Below are 15,989 nucleotides of genomic sequence, written 5' to 3'. Positions count from 1 at the left end.
TTTTTAAAAAATATTAAGATTGTTATTGTTTCTGTTGTTGCTAAAAAGTTCTATGAATTTGGAATAGTCTCCCCTATTTTTCCTATAAGCCCTTTTAATGTTGGTGTGTGTGATTCTGCATATACGGCATTATAGCATAAACCCTTGTATTCAGTTTTACAACTCCACCCTATTTTTTTTTTTGCCATGAACAACTTCCTTCTGTTAGTAGGCAAATGGCTTTTATCTTACTTCTAAATTATACTGAAGCAATAAACACCTGCTGGAACCAGAGATGTCACAGGTGGGGAAGAAAGGAAAGTGTCTTTCCAGTCTTCAAGACATCAAAACATAATATGTCCCAACAAAATAAGGAAACGTCAAAACCAAATCATAACCTTTACAGATACATAGTGGCATCAAAATAACTGCTAGTTACACGGGGGGATCCAACAATGAATATCAAATCAATCTACTTGATGAATCCACTTATAAATTAAAAGGACTTGGGTGTTCAGCAATCTTATGCCTGTGAAAGAGAACACATTTACAAGTCTAATGTCATGGCTTTGAAGAATCATTTTATTTCCCTACTTGTGTTTGTATCCTGACTCTTCTTTGCTCCAAGCCCCACTTTCTTCACTGAAACCAAATACACAGTTAACAATGTACTAGAGTTAATGGCGTATGTGAGGTTAGGGTGACCATCCTATCGATATTATGGTTATTTGCCTGATGTTGACTTTCCACAATTGAGGTCTCATGTATTTTTTAGTATGATTGGGACAGAATTGAATTTTTTCCATTTTAAGGAGCAAGCTAAACATTTCTGTACATCTTTCTTCAGTGTTTTCATTGACATGCTTCTACCATTGACCCCAGGGTAGTAAGGTGCTCTCTGGCCACCCCACGATTCATAGGTGTGAACTCAAGGAAGCCATTAAGACTCCAGCGTGTGCCTCAGAAATAACCTTATCTCAGTCCTTCAAGAAATTGAATTGAACCAAGAAAGTCTTCCTCCTCACAAGTTTTCCAAAGTTTAAAACAAACCAAATTTGAAGTAAATGTTTTCATTGTTAGCACTTTCTTTCCTTTAACAAATGACAGAGTAAGCATAAAGAAATGTAAAAGAAAATTTTTTAAAAATTAAATAATACTTTTTTTTTGCAGTGCTTTTTAGTTCACACAGCATAAGTGGAATTTTAACAAAAAACTATTATGATCTCAATTTGCTAAATAAAATGTGCCTTTCAACAGCCAGCTTGAGGCTGTACTGATGTGAGCATAGACAAGCACAAAAGCACACTGCTGGGGTATTTTAATGTCTTTGTTTGATATCTGTGAATTCAAAAGAGCTTTTAAGCTGTAAATAGAACCTACCTTTGTCATCTTTAAAATCTCTGCATCAGGTAGGTTAGTGTTGAATGTCACATCTTTTATGTAGGTTATTGCAATTTCATCCCCATCCATCTCCATATACATTTTCCACTTACAATCCTGGAATTTAAAAAAAATAATTATAAAATTTAAGAGATTTAAACAAATTTTTAAGTCTCAATGTTTTATAAACATGAGGTATTCTAAATGAAGTAATATTGGAGTTTTTTTCTTTTTCCTTTTTAAATAAAAGGACATGAAATTAAATCCCTTTGTATATATAAATAAGTTTCAGTTAGAGCAGTCTTGAGACATAATTTATCAGATTAAGTGTTGTATAATAGGAGTTGCAAACTCAAATCCTAAAGGGGCCAGGCAAATAATAAAATTAAAAGTAAACCAGGTGGTTTCACCATAGAGCCTTAAGTTGCAATCTTTCAAAACAGACTCATTTAATTTACATATTAAACACTGTAGGAATATTTTCTCATTGTCAAAAATAAGTGTGGTCTTTCCACTTCTGTTTGAAGTATAAAGTGCTCTTGAACTATCTTTCATTTCCCCAGTATTGCTAATGACATGGATTCAAGAAACAGCTCATTCTTCTTAACAGGAAGGAAGCAACACTGGTAATGTGATGAAAATGTGGTAATTGAAAATTGGGGAGTTGTGGGGAAGGTCAGGGATTCTGGGAAACTAAAGAGCAGCTGCTCTAAAGGCACTGCCTCTACTCAGATTCCATTGATTGCTCCCAGGTGGGAATATGATCCCAATTTTGCTAGGTCCTTTAATGTTTCATGAAAAGCTGGAAATCTGGATTGTTATGTTAAACCTCTTCATTTTTAAATGATGTTATGTTAACTAAATTTTCAATAAATCATCATATAATAAAAAAGCACTCTCCCTCATTAGTCACCAGGGTAATGCAAATTAAAACCACAATGAGGTACCACTACACACCCACTACAATTCCTAAAACTGATAACATCAATGTTGGCTAGGATTTGGAGCTACTGGAACTCTCATACATTGTTGGTGGAAGTGCAAATGGTACAATTGCTTCAGAAAAAGTTTTGGAAGTTTATTTTAAAATTAAGCATACACCTATTATATGACCCAGAAATTCTGCTCCTCGGTGTTTACCCAAGAGAAATGAAAAAAGACTTGTCCAGGTATGTTCTTAGCAGCTTTATCACAATAGCCAAAAAACTGGAAACAGGCCAAGTGTCCATCAAAAGGAGAATGAATAAACTGTGGTATATTCATAGAACTAAATGCTATTTAGAAATACAAAGGGACAAATTACTGTTGCATGCAACAACGTGGATAAATCTCCCGAAAATTATAGTGAGTATAAACTGTGGTATATTCATAGAACTAAATGCTATTTAGAAATACAAAGGGACAAATTACTGATGCATGCAACAACGTGGATAAATCTCCCGAAAATTATAGTGAGTGAAAGAATTATTACACAAAAAAGAACATATTAATAATTGCATTTACATGATATTCTAGAATAGACAAAACTAATATATGGCAGAACAAATTCAGAAGAATGGTTGCTTCTGCAGATGGGGATTGACCGGAAAGGGGTGTGAGGGAGGTTTGGATTAAATGGGCATATGCATTTGTCAAAACTCACTGACTGTACACTTAAGATTTGTGCATTTTTTATTGAACTCTAACTTACTGAAGTATTTATACCAATGTCTGCAAATTACTTTGAAATCCATCAAAGAATAAGGATTGGTGGGTGGTTAGAGGGATAGGTAGATGGATAGATATGTGATAAGGCAAGTAAAAAGTTAATGGTTGAATCTAGGGGGTGGCTATATGAGGGTTCACTGTAATATTAACTTTGGTATATGAAGAATTCAATAATAAAAATGTTTGGGGATAAACACTGTATGCAACTAAAAGAAAAAATAAACCCATGTCTTTGTACCGAATTTGACCCCCAGACCATAAATTCACATTCTCTCTTATATTTTTTGAAGAATGAATGATTGTGAGAGGTTAGGGATAATGTACCAAGTACCTTGCATGCTGAAACTAGAAAATGCTCTCATAAGAGTGGACCTGGAATGCTTCCTAGAGCAAGCTCAGGCATAATTCTTATGGAAGAATATTAACAAAGAGGCTGTTGAAAACCTGTTGGCTTCAACGGGAAGCCTGGGAGGCTGATGTTTTAGGAAAGCCTCCAAACAAATTGCAGAATCACGTGGGGCCCATGTCTGGGGAGGGTGACTCTTTCTGTCCAGCTACATTCACAGGGTGGAGAGTCAATTACTGAAGGAAAAGGTGTATTCAGTAAAATAAAAACCTAGCACTTGGCTAACATAAGTCAAGTTAGTTGCCCAGAATTGACAAATCTCTCAGTATTTCTTTGTTTTAAAGTCACTACTCCCCAGGCAACACAGGTCCTGAGATAACTGGGCAGGATAATGACTATTTGGCATCATGATTGTTCTTCTCTGAAATAGCGAGACTCCTCAAGGCAGTGGCTGGAATAAAACCTTAGAAGAGAAGAGTTAACTTAGTTCTGTTTCTTTTGCCTGTCATGTTTGGGAATTAAGTTAGCCAAAAGCACAGTCAAAAGGCCTCGACCTGTGTAAATGCCCGGACTCCCTCTGCTTCTCTCTTATCTCATGACCTGGTGCTCCTCCATGACCTCGTGCTCCAAACCAGATGCTCCTCCACACGTTCTCAGAGGACTCTGTTAAGGGGCTGACAGGAGGGAGCTCACATTTGTGGAGTGCTTACTATGCTGTAGGCATGTTGCTGGGTACTTATACCATGCTATTTTAGTTGATATTCATAATAACCTTGCAAGTCAGGCCTACTTTCCCTATTGATGAATGAGAAAAATGAGGCTCAGACAGATGAAGGACATTTCCTAGGGTATCATGGCCAATAAGTGGTGGAGATGGGATCACAGCAGCACGAGGCTGCCTGACTCCAAAGTTGGAGGAGACATGAATGGGGAAGGGCAATCAGAAGAGGTGGCCGGGTGGACCCACTGGATGGTGTTGCTGAGCTCCATAAATGGGACAAGCCATTGACAATTAGGACCAGAGAAGATTTTGTTAATACAACCAAAAAAGCAAGTGGCCATGAGTCCTCCCTGCAACATCTGCTTCCCTCCTCCCCAAAGTCCAACTTGGAGAAACACTGATCCAAATAATAGGGTTACAGATCTTTTATTTTTTTAATTCTCTTTTTCTCTTATCTGAAAGAAAGCCTTTCACCTGAACCATAAAAGAAGGTAGGTACAGAAGCAATAAAACTATAATCAAGGAAGTTATAAGACAAGGGGAGCATTATCCATTTCATTAAGTAGATACTGCTTGTTACAAAGCTGCCTGAGGAAGAAAGAGAATATGCACTATTCACCTAAATCATTAAGTTAATTTGCCAATGCCCCGACTTAACTCCTCGGTATTTTCAGGACATCTATGATGTCATTGTTGCCTAGTTAAGAAAAATAATGGAATTCCTTAGATTTTGCTCAATTTCAAGTTAACCTAAGGTATCCTTGACATTTTTGCCACCCAGTGAGTCCTAAGTTGTCAATGAAGACTGTCCACAACTGTCAGGATTTAAACAATTATTGAATTCTACAGGACACAAATGCAAACATTGAGATGCCATGTAAAAAGTTCTTAACAATCAGTCACTGAAAAGTGTTCATAATTGTGATGATGATATGTATATTTTGGTTTTCATCCACAATTCTTGGCTTGTTCTAACTTTTCCCTGTCTTTCTGTCTTGGAGCTGGCCATAAAGAAATTCTCTGACCTACCTTGTCTAATTGTAGGTCATAAGATTCCCATTTCAGGAGGGGTCCTGCCCCATACCTGGGAGGAAGGAATGCTGCACAGAGAGGCCGAGGAGAATCTGAACAGACAGGCCTTGCTGGGTTTCCCTGCCCAGCCTGTTAGTGTCAGATCATTCCCTTTTTGTCCAATCACATTTCTACACAGTTGAACGTGCTTCAATCATGTCTGCATAATGAAGCTCCCATAAAAACCCTAAAGCACAGGGTTTGGGAAGCTTCCAGATAGCTGAACACGTGGTGGTTCTTGGAGGGTGGTGTGCCTTGGGAGGGCATCGAAGCTCTGTGCTCCCTCTCCCATACCTTGCCCTGTGCATCTCTTCATCTGTATCCTTTGTAAAATCCTCTGTAATAAACCAGTAAATGTTAAGTATTTTCCTGAGACCTGTGAGCCACTCAGCAAATTAATCAAACCCCAGGAGGGGGTTGTGGGAACTCCAATTTATAGCCAGTTGGCCAGAAGCCTAGGTCAAACAACCTGTAGCTTGCGATTGGCATCAGAAGTGTGTGTGGGGGGGGGAGTCTTGGGGACTGAGCCCTCAACCTACAGGATCTGACACTATCTCCAGGTAGAGTGCGTCAGAACTGAACTGGAGAATACCCAGCTGGTGTCCACTGCTTGCTGGTGGAGAAATCCACACACATTTGGTCACAGAAGTCGGTCTTGTGTGTTGATGACTGTGCTGTGATAGCAAAAAAAAACCCTGTTTTTTTTCTCTCAATACCAAATAAATTAAATCACAGATGACATCACTAAAAGTAACAATCCCACATATGTATTTATGAGCCTAATACAGGGTTTTACTTGCACAATTGCTGCCTTTTTAGTACTTGGTAGTGATGGGGACCAGGTAGTGGGACTATGGGCTCTGATTTAAAAACCATTCCCTTTTACCAGGGTGAACTATTGATTTTGGCTTGACGTGAGTGATAGAAATATAGGTACTGATTCTTGAATCAGAAATATTCGAGTCACTTTGGATGTCTGTGGTCAGCTCTCAATCCTGACAGGCATAAATCAAAAGCAGATAGCTCTGTACTCTGAGAGATCCCATGGGGGCTCTCAATCCTGACAGGCATAAATCAAAAGCAGATAGCTCTGTACTCTGAGAGATCCCATGGGGGCCTCAAAGGACTCCTTTTCCATAGCCATCTCACCCCTGGTGGCCTGAAATGTCCTTGTTATTCACTCAGTTGGTTTAAGGCATTGATGATTCCTATTAAAACAGAAACAATATGGAAAAAGATTACATAAAAGCCATTACTGGGGGAACATTGAGGGGCAAGGTGGGAGATCACAGGTTTGAAGTCCAACTACCTGCGCTTGAATCCCAATTTTGTCACTTTTTCCCCTAGCTGTAGCCAACTGACAACTTTTCTGAACCTCAGTGTTCTTTATTCACGTGTATTGTGCTGTGTGAACATTAAATGAGATAATCTAAATGCAGTACCTTGCATTGAGCTAGAACCAAATTAGGAACTCAGAAAGGAATAATTATTATTGTTATCAATATGGTTACCAGCACTGCTCTTATTAGTTTACTAGATTAGCCGGCCTGTCATCTAGCAGCCCTGTAAAGAAATGGGACAGAGTGCAAGGCAGCTTTGATGGGTAGGAGGGTGCAAAGAGCAGTCTAGAATTGGGATTTTGACGCAGCAGGCAGGCTGGGTCAGACTATCTTACTTGGGCAAGAGTCTGGGGATCCAGAGGGCGCTGAATAACTCTGGTACCAGGGAATGATCATTGCTGAAAAAAGGAAGAAGATGCAGCCTAGAGGCAACACAGCAATGACCAGTTTTATGAAATAAATAGAAGGAATAAATTTGTATCTTCTTACATAGATGAATTATCTATGCCCTTCCCTGCTTCAACATGCAGCTCTGCTAATAAGAATGTCCGGAGGTACAATGGCTAATAAATGTAGTTGACAGCCAGAGAGGATTATCTTGGAAGAGGAAACTGAAAGAGATAAGGTAATTTGACCGAGATCACACAGGTAGCAAGTGGTGAGTTGAGTTCAGATTTGAACCAAGGTAGTCTCTTGGTGCTATGAAGAGCAGGTTTGAGTGTGTATATTGCTGCACATTTCTAGGAAGTATTAACTACTAATTAACAGAAAAAAGGCACTAGCCCAGGATAAGAGCAGGGCATTGGGAAGTGCTTTTACTAGGGCTCTGAGTAGCAAAAATAAGTTACCAGAAACTTTCCACTAGCTAGCCTCTCCATGCAAATCTGTAAGATACAAATGGAATTTTGTTGGGGAATTTCTGGTGGTGCCCAGGATATGTACATTTATCTGGGCAGCTGCTAAAATACCTGGATAAATTTAGGAGCAAGTGTGTGGTTAATGGAGGATGAGCAAGCACTTTTTTTTTTTTTTGAACTGCTTCAGGATTGCCAATTACATGAAACAATTTTCTGAATTAAAATTACCAGCCAAGAAAAATAGAAACTCTTACACTGTGAAGATAAAATCCTAAACAACATTCAGTTAATGCTAATTTAAGTATTTCTTTGTGAGAGCTCACTATTACACACTTTGCAAGAAGTTTAAAATTCTTCAGAGTTCCAAGCTCGTACAAGTGATGCCAAACATAGACATCTCTGCTCCCTCCCACAAAAAAGGAAGGAAGGAAAAAAGGAAAGGGAGAATAAAAAGAAATAATCAAGATAGAGGTAAATTTTCCAAATGGAAAAAAAGATTGAAGGGTAGCACAAGAAATCCAACTTTAAAGTTCTGGGCAATTCAGAGACAATAATATTTCTCCATTTTTTTTCCTATCAAAATTTAATTGCAAATATCAACACTATAGATAAATCTTTAAAAAAAATCTAAGGCCAAGATCATTCAAGACATTCCAGAAGGAAACAAACCCCAAAATTAGGCTTTCAGGATTTTATGGATCATCTTTACCTTAAGCTTACAGATAATTTAAACAAATTTTTTTAATGTATTTTCTTATTGGGGTATAATTTTCATATAATAAAATGCACAGATTTTGAAGTGCACAGTTCAATGAGTTTTGACGAATGTATATACCTGTGTAACCACCAAAACAAGCAAGATATTTCCACTACCCCTCATGCCCTTTACCAGAGGTACCCACTGTTCTGATTTCTATCACCATAGATTAAATTTGACTGTTCTGAATGTCACAAAATTGGAATTTTACAGTATGTACTGGTATGTGTCTGGCATAAAGTTTTTGAGATTTATCAAAATTATTTAATCCTTAAAGCCTTACCCTGTTATAGATAGCACTGCCCATTTTACAGATGAGGAGACTGAGGCTCAGAAATGGAGAGATGTGTGGTGAGGTCATTCAGCTTAATGGGAATAGAATTTAAGCCCTGGGCATGCCAAGTCTAATCTTAGACTTTGGTTTTTAAAATTCTCACACATATATCTTTCCCCCCTTTGAATGGAGAAAAAGTAAAATCACTGGAGAATGCTCAGGGTTCCAGCAAAAAAAAGGAAATATTTTAAAATAAAAATAGAGAAGTCAGAATAAACTTTTTCAGATTCAAGGGAGGAAAAAAGGAAACAGCCTCATAGCAGGCAACTGACTGTTGCAAAATGTAAGAAGTAACACAAGATGAAATAAAAATACAGTATAAATGTTGGTCATGCTGGTATTAAAAGTAGTAAGATGTTGATGATCTGGGCCTCCGAAGGCTCCTTTACACACGTTGCTATTATCCAGCTCAGCTGCTGAAACCTGCTGTTTTAAAGGCAGGAGAGTGGAACATCCCATGATAGCACCTGGGTTATTTATCATTAAGTGTAACCCCGCTACACTATATTTTATTATGCTGCCTTTAAAAGGAAGATAATACAAGTATGGTTAATTTGCTTCTCTTCTTTATCTATACAGTGTCATGACCCACCACGGCTTTGTCCCATGAGATTTGTTTTTCAACCATAAAGAAATCCACAAGAAACTCTCCCTAAAAATTCCATTAATAACCTCTTTCAGCGCGTATAGGTTGCAGGGTCTGGAACTAAGAATGTTTTAATCTCTTCAGCAAAACAATGTCTCATAATGATGCACAGGACTATTGCTGTACTGATGAAGAATCATACATAATTCAGCACCTTTCACTTGGCACCACTGTGATATCCTCATTAGCCGTGGCTCACAGTGTCTGTCAGATGGTGTCCATGCGAACGCAGGCATTATATTGTCTTTGAGATGTGCAGCTGCTTCCATGACACTGCCAGTATATAAAAACATGACGCCAGTTTGTTTTATTTAGTGCTAAACCTTCCAGTTTGTAAAAACAAGGCTGACACAGAGCCTGACATGAGGCAGTGAAAATAATTAGCTCTCATTTTCTCAGCCTCCTATTTCCTTCTCCCTGCTGTGTTCTCTTTCCACTAAACCACCACATGTCAGTCGAAATGGGAGGCAATTAGTGGGCTCATTTCAGTCCCCACAACTGTGCTGAAAAGAAAGTATTTATGATGGCACAATGAACAGCTGAAAGATTAAATAACATTTGCCTTTTGAAAAGAAAATGACTTCTAGCTAAATGGGCAATTTTTGATTATTCTCAAACAAGCTTAGAGTAGTTGGTTTTTAAAATACAAGAAAGGAAAATGAGTCATTTTTAGGTGAAAGAATCAAATAAAACTTGACACAGTAATGCAAATAACTGATGTTTTATTGCAAAATATGTAAATGCGTTATACCCTTAACAATGCCTTGTGTCTAAGGTCAGGGCAGATTGGTGCCAAGTAGACACCAGTGGAGATAAGGTTGTTATATTGCCTTTTGGGGGGTTGTTATTTGAGTTATGTATGAAAAAGGGACTTTAGGGATGATGTTAAAATAAAGTGAAACAAATCAAGTGAGACATATTTTCATATGATGTATTACACACTTGACTGTCTAAAATAGTTCAGATGTTAGTTGACATGTTTGGAAAGAGCCTTTTTTTTTTTAAACTATATTTGAAATTGGAAGGTACTAGGTATTCATCTTCACTTGACTGTCTAAAATAGTTCAGATGTTAGTTGACATGTTTGGAAAGAGCCTTTTTTTTTAAAAACTATATTTGAAATTGGAAGGTACTAGGTATTCATCTCGGAAAAAAAGAATAGTAAGTCCTGCAATTGATTTTTGAACAATTAAGAATCTATTTTATCTCAAACTGGGTTTCTTAGCCAATATCGAAGGTGATATGGCTTACCTAAGTACTGCTTAAAATTTTTAATACCGGGAAATTTACTGCAAATCAAAATATAAAGACAGTCCTACTTGCTAAATTCTTCTCCTGCTACCTCCCATGAGGGTGACTCCAAGAAATATTATTTTTGAAAAACCACTGCCCTCGTTAGTAGGCACTGTTTACCAACTGAGCTATTCTCAATCCAAATCCTAATGTACGGGATTGATATAGCCGTCATACACAGTGCTTTTAATTTTACTTCAAATAATCTGTCCCTTTTATAGTTGATTATTCTTAAAACCTAATTTTTGCTTTAGAAAATACAAGTCACTATGAGTATTGAGGGTTTTTCTCTGTAGAACTTTCAGTGATCCTCAGAAGCTTTGAAAATGTTTGTAAAAGCAAATATCTCCTCTATTACTATCAACAACTGTGCCCGTCATCATGAAGTCACCAACTCTGTTTCAACATTTTTTTAAAGACAGTCACAAATTTAAATTTTGTTTCCATACGCATACTTTTACTTTGGTCAGTATGAGACAATATGACAATGTGAGGCAATGGTGACTCACAAAGACCTAAGCCAACAACAGTTCATTAGCAGACTTGAGCTCCCTCTGAGCCCACACTGATTATTATAGCTGGTAACCAGCAATAACGTATTTGCAATTTATTCAAGCCTATGTTTTATCATGTATGCTACATCGCCATTTGCTATTTTAAAAGAAATTCATGGGCTGGCCCGTGGCTCACTCGGGAGAGTGTGGTGCTGATAACACCAAGGCCAAAGGTTTGGATCCCATACAGGGATGGCCGCTTAGCTCACTGGGTGAGCGTGGTGCTGACAACACCAAGTCAAGGGTTAAGATCCCCTTACCGGTCATCTCTAATAAAAAAAAAAGAAAAAAAAGGAATTCATAATCTTGATTAAGAAGACTGAAAGCAACCCAAGAGCATACTGAAACCAGCTCTCAGAAGCTGCTTTCTCACAGCTCTTTCCCAACTTCAAGTTCAGTGACGTCAGATTGGTAACTTGAAATCAGCCAAGGTTGGAATATTTACACCATGGAAATCTGCAAACACTACAAATCAGGGCTGTTTTCTGCAGTTGTTAGACACTTCCTGGCACGCCAGCGTGTACACATGACTGTCAATACATCAGCAAGCACGCAGGAGCGCCTCGCCCAGCTCTGCTCTAGCTCTATCAGCAGCTGTCCAGTCCACTCAACGAAGTGCATCACTGCACTCTGTCATTAGAAACCAGCAGCAAGGTGTGTGGTTGTAAAATTCTGAACCGCATTGGATTCTAAGCTGTCAATTAAAACTTATGTTTCTTTCTCTTTTTTAAAAAAACACTTTATTGAGGTATGATGGAAATACAAAAAGTTGTACCTACTTAATGTATACAACTCGGTGAGTTTGGAATGAGTATACACCCATAAACCATCCCCGCAATCCATGCCATAACAACCTATCACCTCCAAAATTTCCCTCCTTCCTTCTTACATATTACTAGTATCATTGTTATTTATTTTTGTGATAAGAACACAATGTAAAATCTACCCTTAGCAAATTTTTAAGTGATAACATAGTATTGTTAGCTGCAGGCACTATGCTGCACAGTAGATCTCCAGTACTTATTCATCTTGTATTACCAAAACTTTGTAGCCTTTGACTCATACGTTCCCTTTCCTACTCCCTAAAACTTGTATTTCCTATAGAACCCTACCACTGCAAGCTTATATATTTAGCTACACGAATACACATGTATGTTCATAATTTTTCCCCCAAAAATAGCTGATCATGGAAAATAAACTTCTCCACACAAAATTTTTAATAAATGCAAGATTTATCAAAGTAAAGCACTGCTTTTAGCTGTTCTGAAATTTACAAAAGGCGTTGGCTCTACTCTTCCTTACAAAATCCATTTCTTTGTGCCCTGTTATTTTATTCATGTTTATCTATTTATAAAAATCACATGATAGAAAAAAAAGCCCTATTTGATAGTTTTTGATATTTATAGTGCTCTGAGAAAGGCCTGGAGATTCAATTAAGTTTATTAAATGCAACACTTTATAAGCAATCTAATAAAAAACTAAAAGCACAAGTGGGAAGCATTCATAAAAAGCAGAATTTTAAACCTATAGATGAAACCACTGGAGCAGCAGAACTATTGATTGAATTTCTTCTGGTGGGGAGTGGGAGAAGTGGCCAGTTGCTCACAGTGATGAGGGTTGGGGGAGGAAAAGGGAGAAAGACAGGAAAGAAAAGTCCCCCAGAGATGACCTTCCACTCTGGGGGGTGTGTCCGTTCTGCTGCCACCTTTTCACAATGCACCTCTCCTTTTCTATTCTTGCTTCTCTTGTCCCTTTAAAATACCTCTCAAAAGGAAATCGGAAGTGGTGGTCATTTGGAAGGGGTGGCTAGAGTCTGGAAGCCTGATACCTATTTAACAGTCCACTGTAGCCAGTGTTAGGAGAGAAACAGGGTGTTGTTTCAGTTACTTCTACCCTGCCCTCAGTCTCTTATCTATGGCAGGTAATCAATTTAGACCCACAGGAAGCCAGCTTCAATCAGGTTTCCTTTGCCTCACTGGGGAGGAAGTAAGGACGTGACAGACAAAGTCTGTGATTGTTCAGCACTCACAAGGAATGGACGACTCCCCAAATAGTTCCTTCCTAACTGCTTTTGAATTTTTATGACACCACATCTCAAAAAGATCTTGGTGAGAAAACTGCTGGGTGATTTGATAGTTTATCCCTTGGCAATTTGAGAATCAATATTCCTGACTGGTGAGCTGATAAGAGATATAATAATAAACTCTACGTAGCTGAATATTTCAATAAAAAAGGGTGGTTGAGACTCTGGGGAGTGCAGGAAGCTGCCTGAGATTCTGGAAGCCGCTTTTCTTTTTGTGCCAAGTCAAGGTCTTAGAATACAAAACACGAGGCATTTCCCATATAAAACCACCTGAATATTTCAATAAAAAAGGGTGGTTGAGACTCTGGGGAGTGCAGGAAGCTGCCTGAGATCCTGGAAGCCACTTTTCTTTTTGTGCCAAGTCAAGGTCTTAGAATACAAAACACGAGGCATTTCCCATATAAAACCATAGTAGTCATAATGTAGTATTAACTAACCCAAAGAAAGTCTTTTATAACTAATATACGTATTTTGGGGGATGATGATTCTTCACAAAAAAAGGCAGTGCGATACAGGGGTTAAGCCCTTGGACTGGATCTGCCCCTTACCAGGTGGGAAGCCTGTGAGGAACCTTGCCTCTCTGCTCCTCGGTTTCCTCACAAGGAGGATAATACAAGGATGATGTACCCTGTCACGACGAGTTGTAACCATTATGTGAGGAAAATGTTTGCTACATACTTAGCCCATGTCTACCAGAAGTATGAAGTAATAGTAGTTGTCATAGGCATGTCCTGCCTCTAGCATGGGAAATGCTCAAGCAGAGAAGGACCCAATTTCTGCCAGTTTGAGTGCCATGACTTCTAGGCTGCCTCAACATGTAATGCTATTCAAACTAAGAATTAACTTTACTCTTTAAAAACAAGTCAAGTAAATGGGTGAAACCCAGTCTCACTTATTTATTCAAATTGCCTTTTGTCCAATCATGATATTTTCCCTGCCAGGTTGTTTCAAAAAAGGAAAAGTAAAAGGACATTATGTTGGTGGGAGAATTCTTGTAAAGTGTGTGGGGCTGGAGCCTGGTCAGGTCCTGGCTCTCTGCAGGGGTGTGGCGGTAAAGATTATGGACATGGGTGACGTGTCTCCGCAGCGACTCTTGACTGCTGTAGTAGGCACAGACATTAAAACGTGGATGGCTTTCCAAGGTCCTGCAAATCAACCCATTTGTGCCATAATCCATCTGGCTGTAAAATGAAGCTAAGAAAAATAATTTAATGTGAATTATTAGAACAAAAAGTTAACAGGTGTTACCATAAAAGGCTTTTTCCTCTACATGTATTTATATATTTATGATTAGGTCATATTTTCATTGTTTCCTTTTAGTAGGCTTAAAGTTTCTGAAACGACATACCAATTGTAAGGATAGTTCACTGGTGGTTCTCAAATGCGAAGGGAAAATGTAGCTACTACTTTCACTGTAAAGTCACTGTCATACATTATTCCCAGTGACTGCCATTAGAACACACCTTTCATTTTACTTGTAAAAGAAAAGGTGAAATCAAGCAACTGTCTCTGATATGCAAACTCTTAGGTTTGGAGAGAACTTCCAAAGCTCCATTTTCTCTCGTAAGACTTGTTCTAGTCATGCAGGTGGAATGGACATAGAGGCTTCACCTTTTCTGTGAAGATGGGTTTAGGTGAACTCAGTTAATTGGGATTTTGAGGAAGTCTTTTTTTCCTGGGTTCTATCTTTAAGGGTCAAAGTAACAAGGTTTTCATGTGGGGAACTGGAATTTCAATTCAAAATGCATTTGTGAGAAAATATTTCATAATGCTAGAGCATAAGCTGGCATAAACGGTCTAATTTAGAACTGGACAGTAATTTATTCTAGGATTGTTTTATGTAAGTTTACAGATGGCTTATGTATCTAGGGTCAGGTATGAGGACTAGCACGTATTTGATACAAAGACAATAATAAAGATGTAATTTCTGGTCTCGGCTCTGTCCTCGCCTCACCACAGGCTGGTCACACACTTTCTCTTGCTATCTGTTTCCTAATCAGCAATGACAATATTGTGCTTTGTACATCTCACACAAAGGCCAAGGGGATAAATGACCATGACATTTATGAAACACTTGAGCTCTTTAGAAAGAAGTACTCTCTGAGCAAAAGCTTTAAATATTAAAATAACTCAGGAAATTATTTTGCAATTGCCCATCAACTTCTTTAAGCCTGGATAAAATATTCATGCCTTCCAAAAACACTTTTCTTGATTAACTTCACCCATTCGAGTCACTTCTTTGTACGAGGGTACTTCAAAAAGTTTGTGGAAAAATAGGATTAAAAGATAATACGAATATTTCCACAAACTTTTTGAAGACCCGTCGTGCTTTTAGCACCCTGGCATTATACCCACCTTGTATATTTCACTTTGTGACATCATCTGTCCAGCTGGCCATGACAGAAACCTCAGCACCATCCTGGCACCTTCCTCCCACTCACCCCATTTCCAGCTAGCGACACAGTCTGATCAATTCCATCCATGTGTCCTGGGACTGGTGGCTCTTCCATAGGATCAGCCCCTTGCCATGTTTCACCTGGTTGTCTGCACTGACTATTCACAGATCTTTCTCACTCTAGCCTGGCGCCTTTCCAATTCATCCTCCTCTGTGCTTCTGAGAGATCTGTTAAAAACGTAAATCTGGACCAACCCCTCCTCCCACAACCAGGCAAGGAACATGCTAAAAACACCATTTCCATGTGGGTGGCCCTCCACAGACTCCACAATAGCCACGGGTGCTGCAAAAGTGGCTAGACATCACAACCACCATGCAGATGACCCACCAGCCACTCAAGTACACTGACACAAGGACAGTCACCAGCAGAGACCAAAGAAAAGAAAAGAATATCTGTCTCCACAAAGCCCATTCCAGAGTGACAGAAGAAGCATCTGTTCTACGATAATAGTGGGGGACCTGAACA

The 15,989-nt window shown here is 38.6% G+C and overlaps 1 protein-coding gene across 1 annotated transcript in view; it reads right to left on the bottom strand.

Annotated features, from left to right (window-relative positions):
- LOC103586833 (mitogen-activated protein kinase kinase kinase MLT) overlaps positions 1 to 15,989 on the bottom strand; it is a 161,864-nt gene that overhangs the window by 9,249 nt on the left and 136,626 nt on the right. Inside the window, exon 16 of the mRNA XM_008568166.1 lies at positions 1,360 to 1,476. Within this exon, the coding sequence (XP_008566388.1) occupies positions 1,360 to 1,476 (117 nt within the window). The remainder of the gene's footprint in view (positions 1 to 1,359; positions 1,477 to 15,989) is intronic.

The sequence above is a fragment of the Galeopterus variegatus genome, unplaced genomic scaffold, assembly GCF_000696425.1.
Source record: "Galeopterus variegatus unplaced genomic scaffold, G_variegatus-3.0.2 Scaffold383, whole genome shotgun sequence".
Taxonomy (NCBI): Eukaryota; Metazoa; Chordata; class Mammalia; order Dermoptera; family Cynocephalidae; genus Galeopterus; species Galeopterus variegatus.
This window is presented reverse-complemented; position numbering and strand designations above follow the sequence as displayed.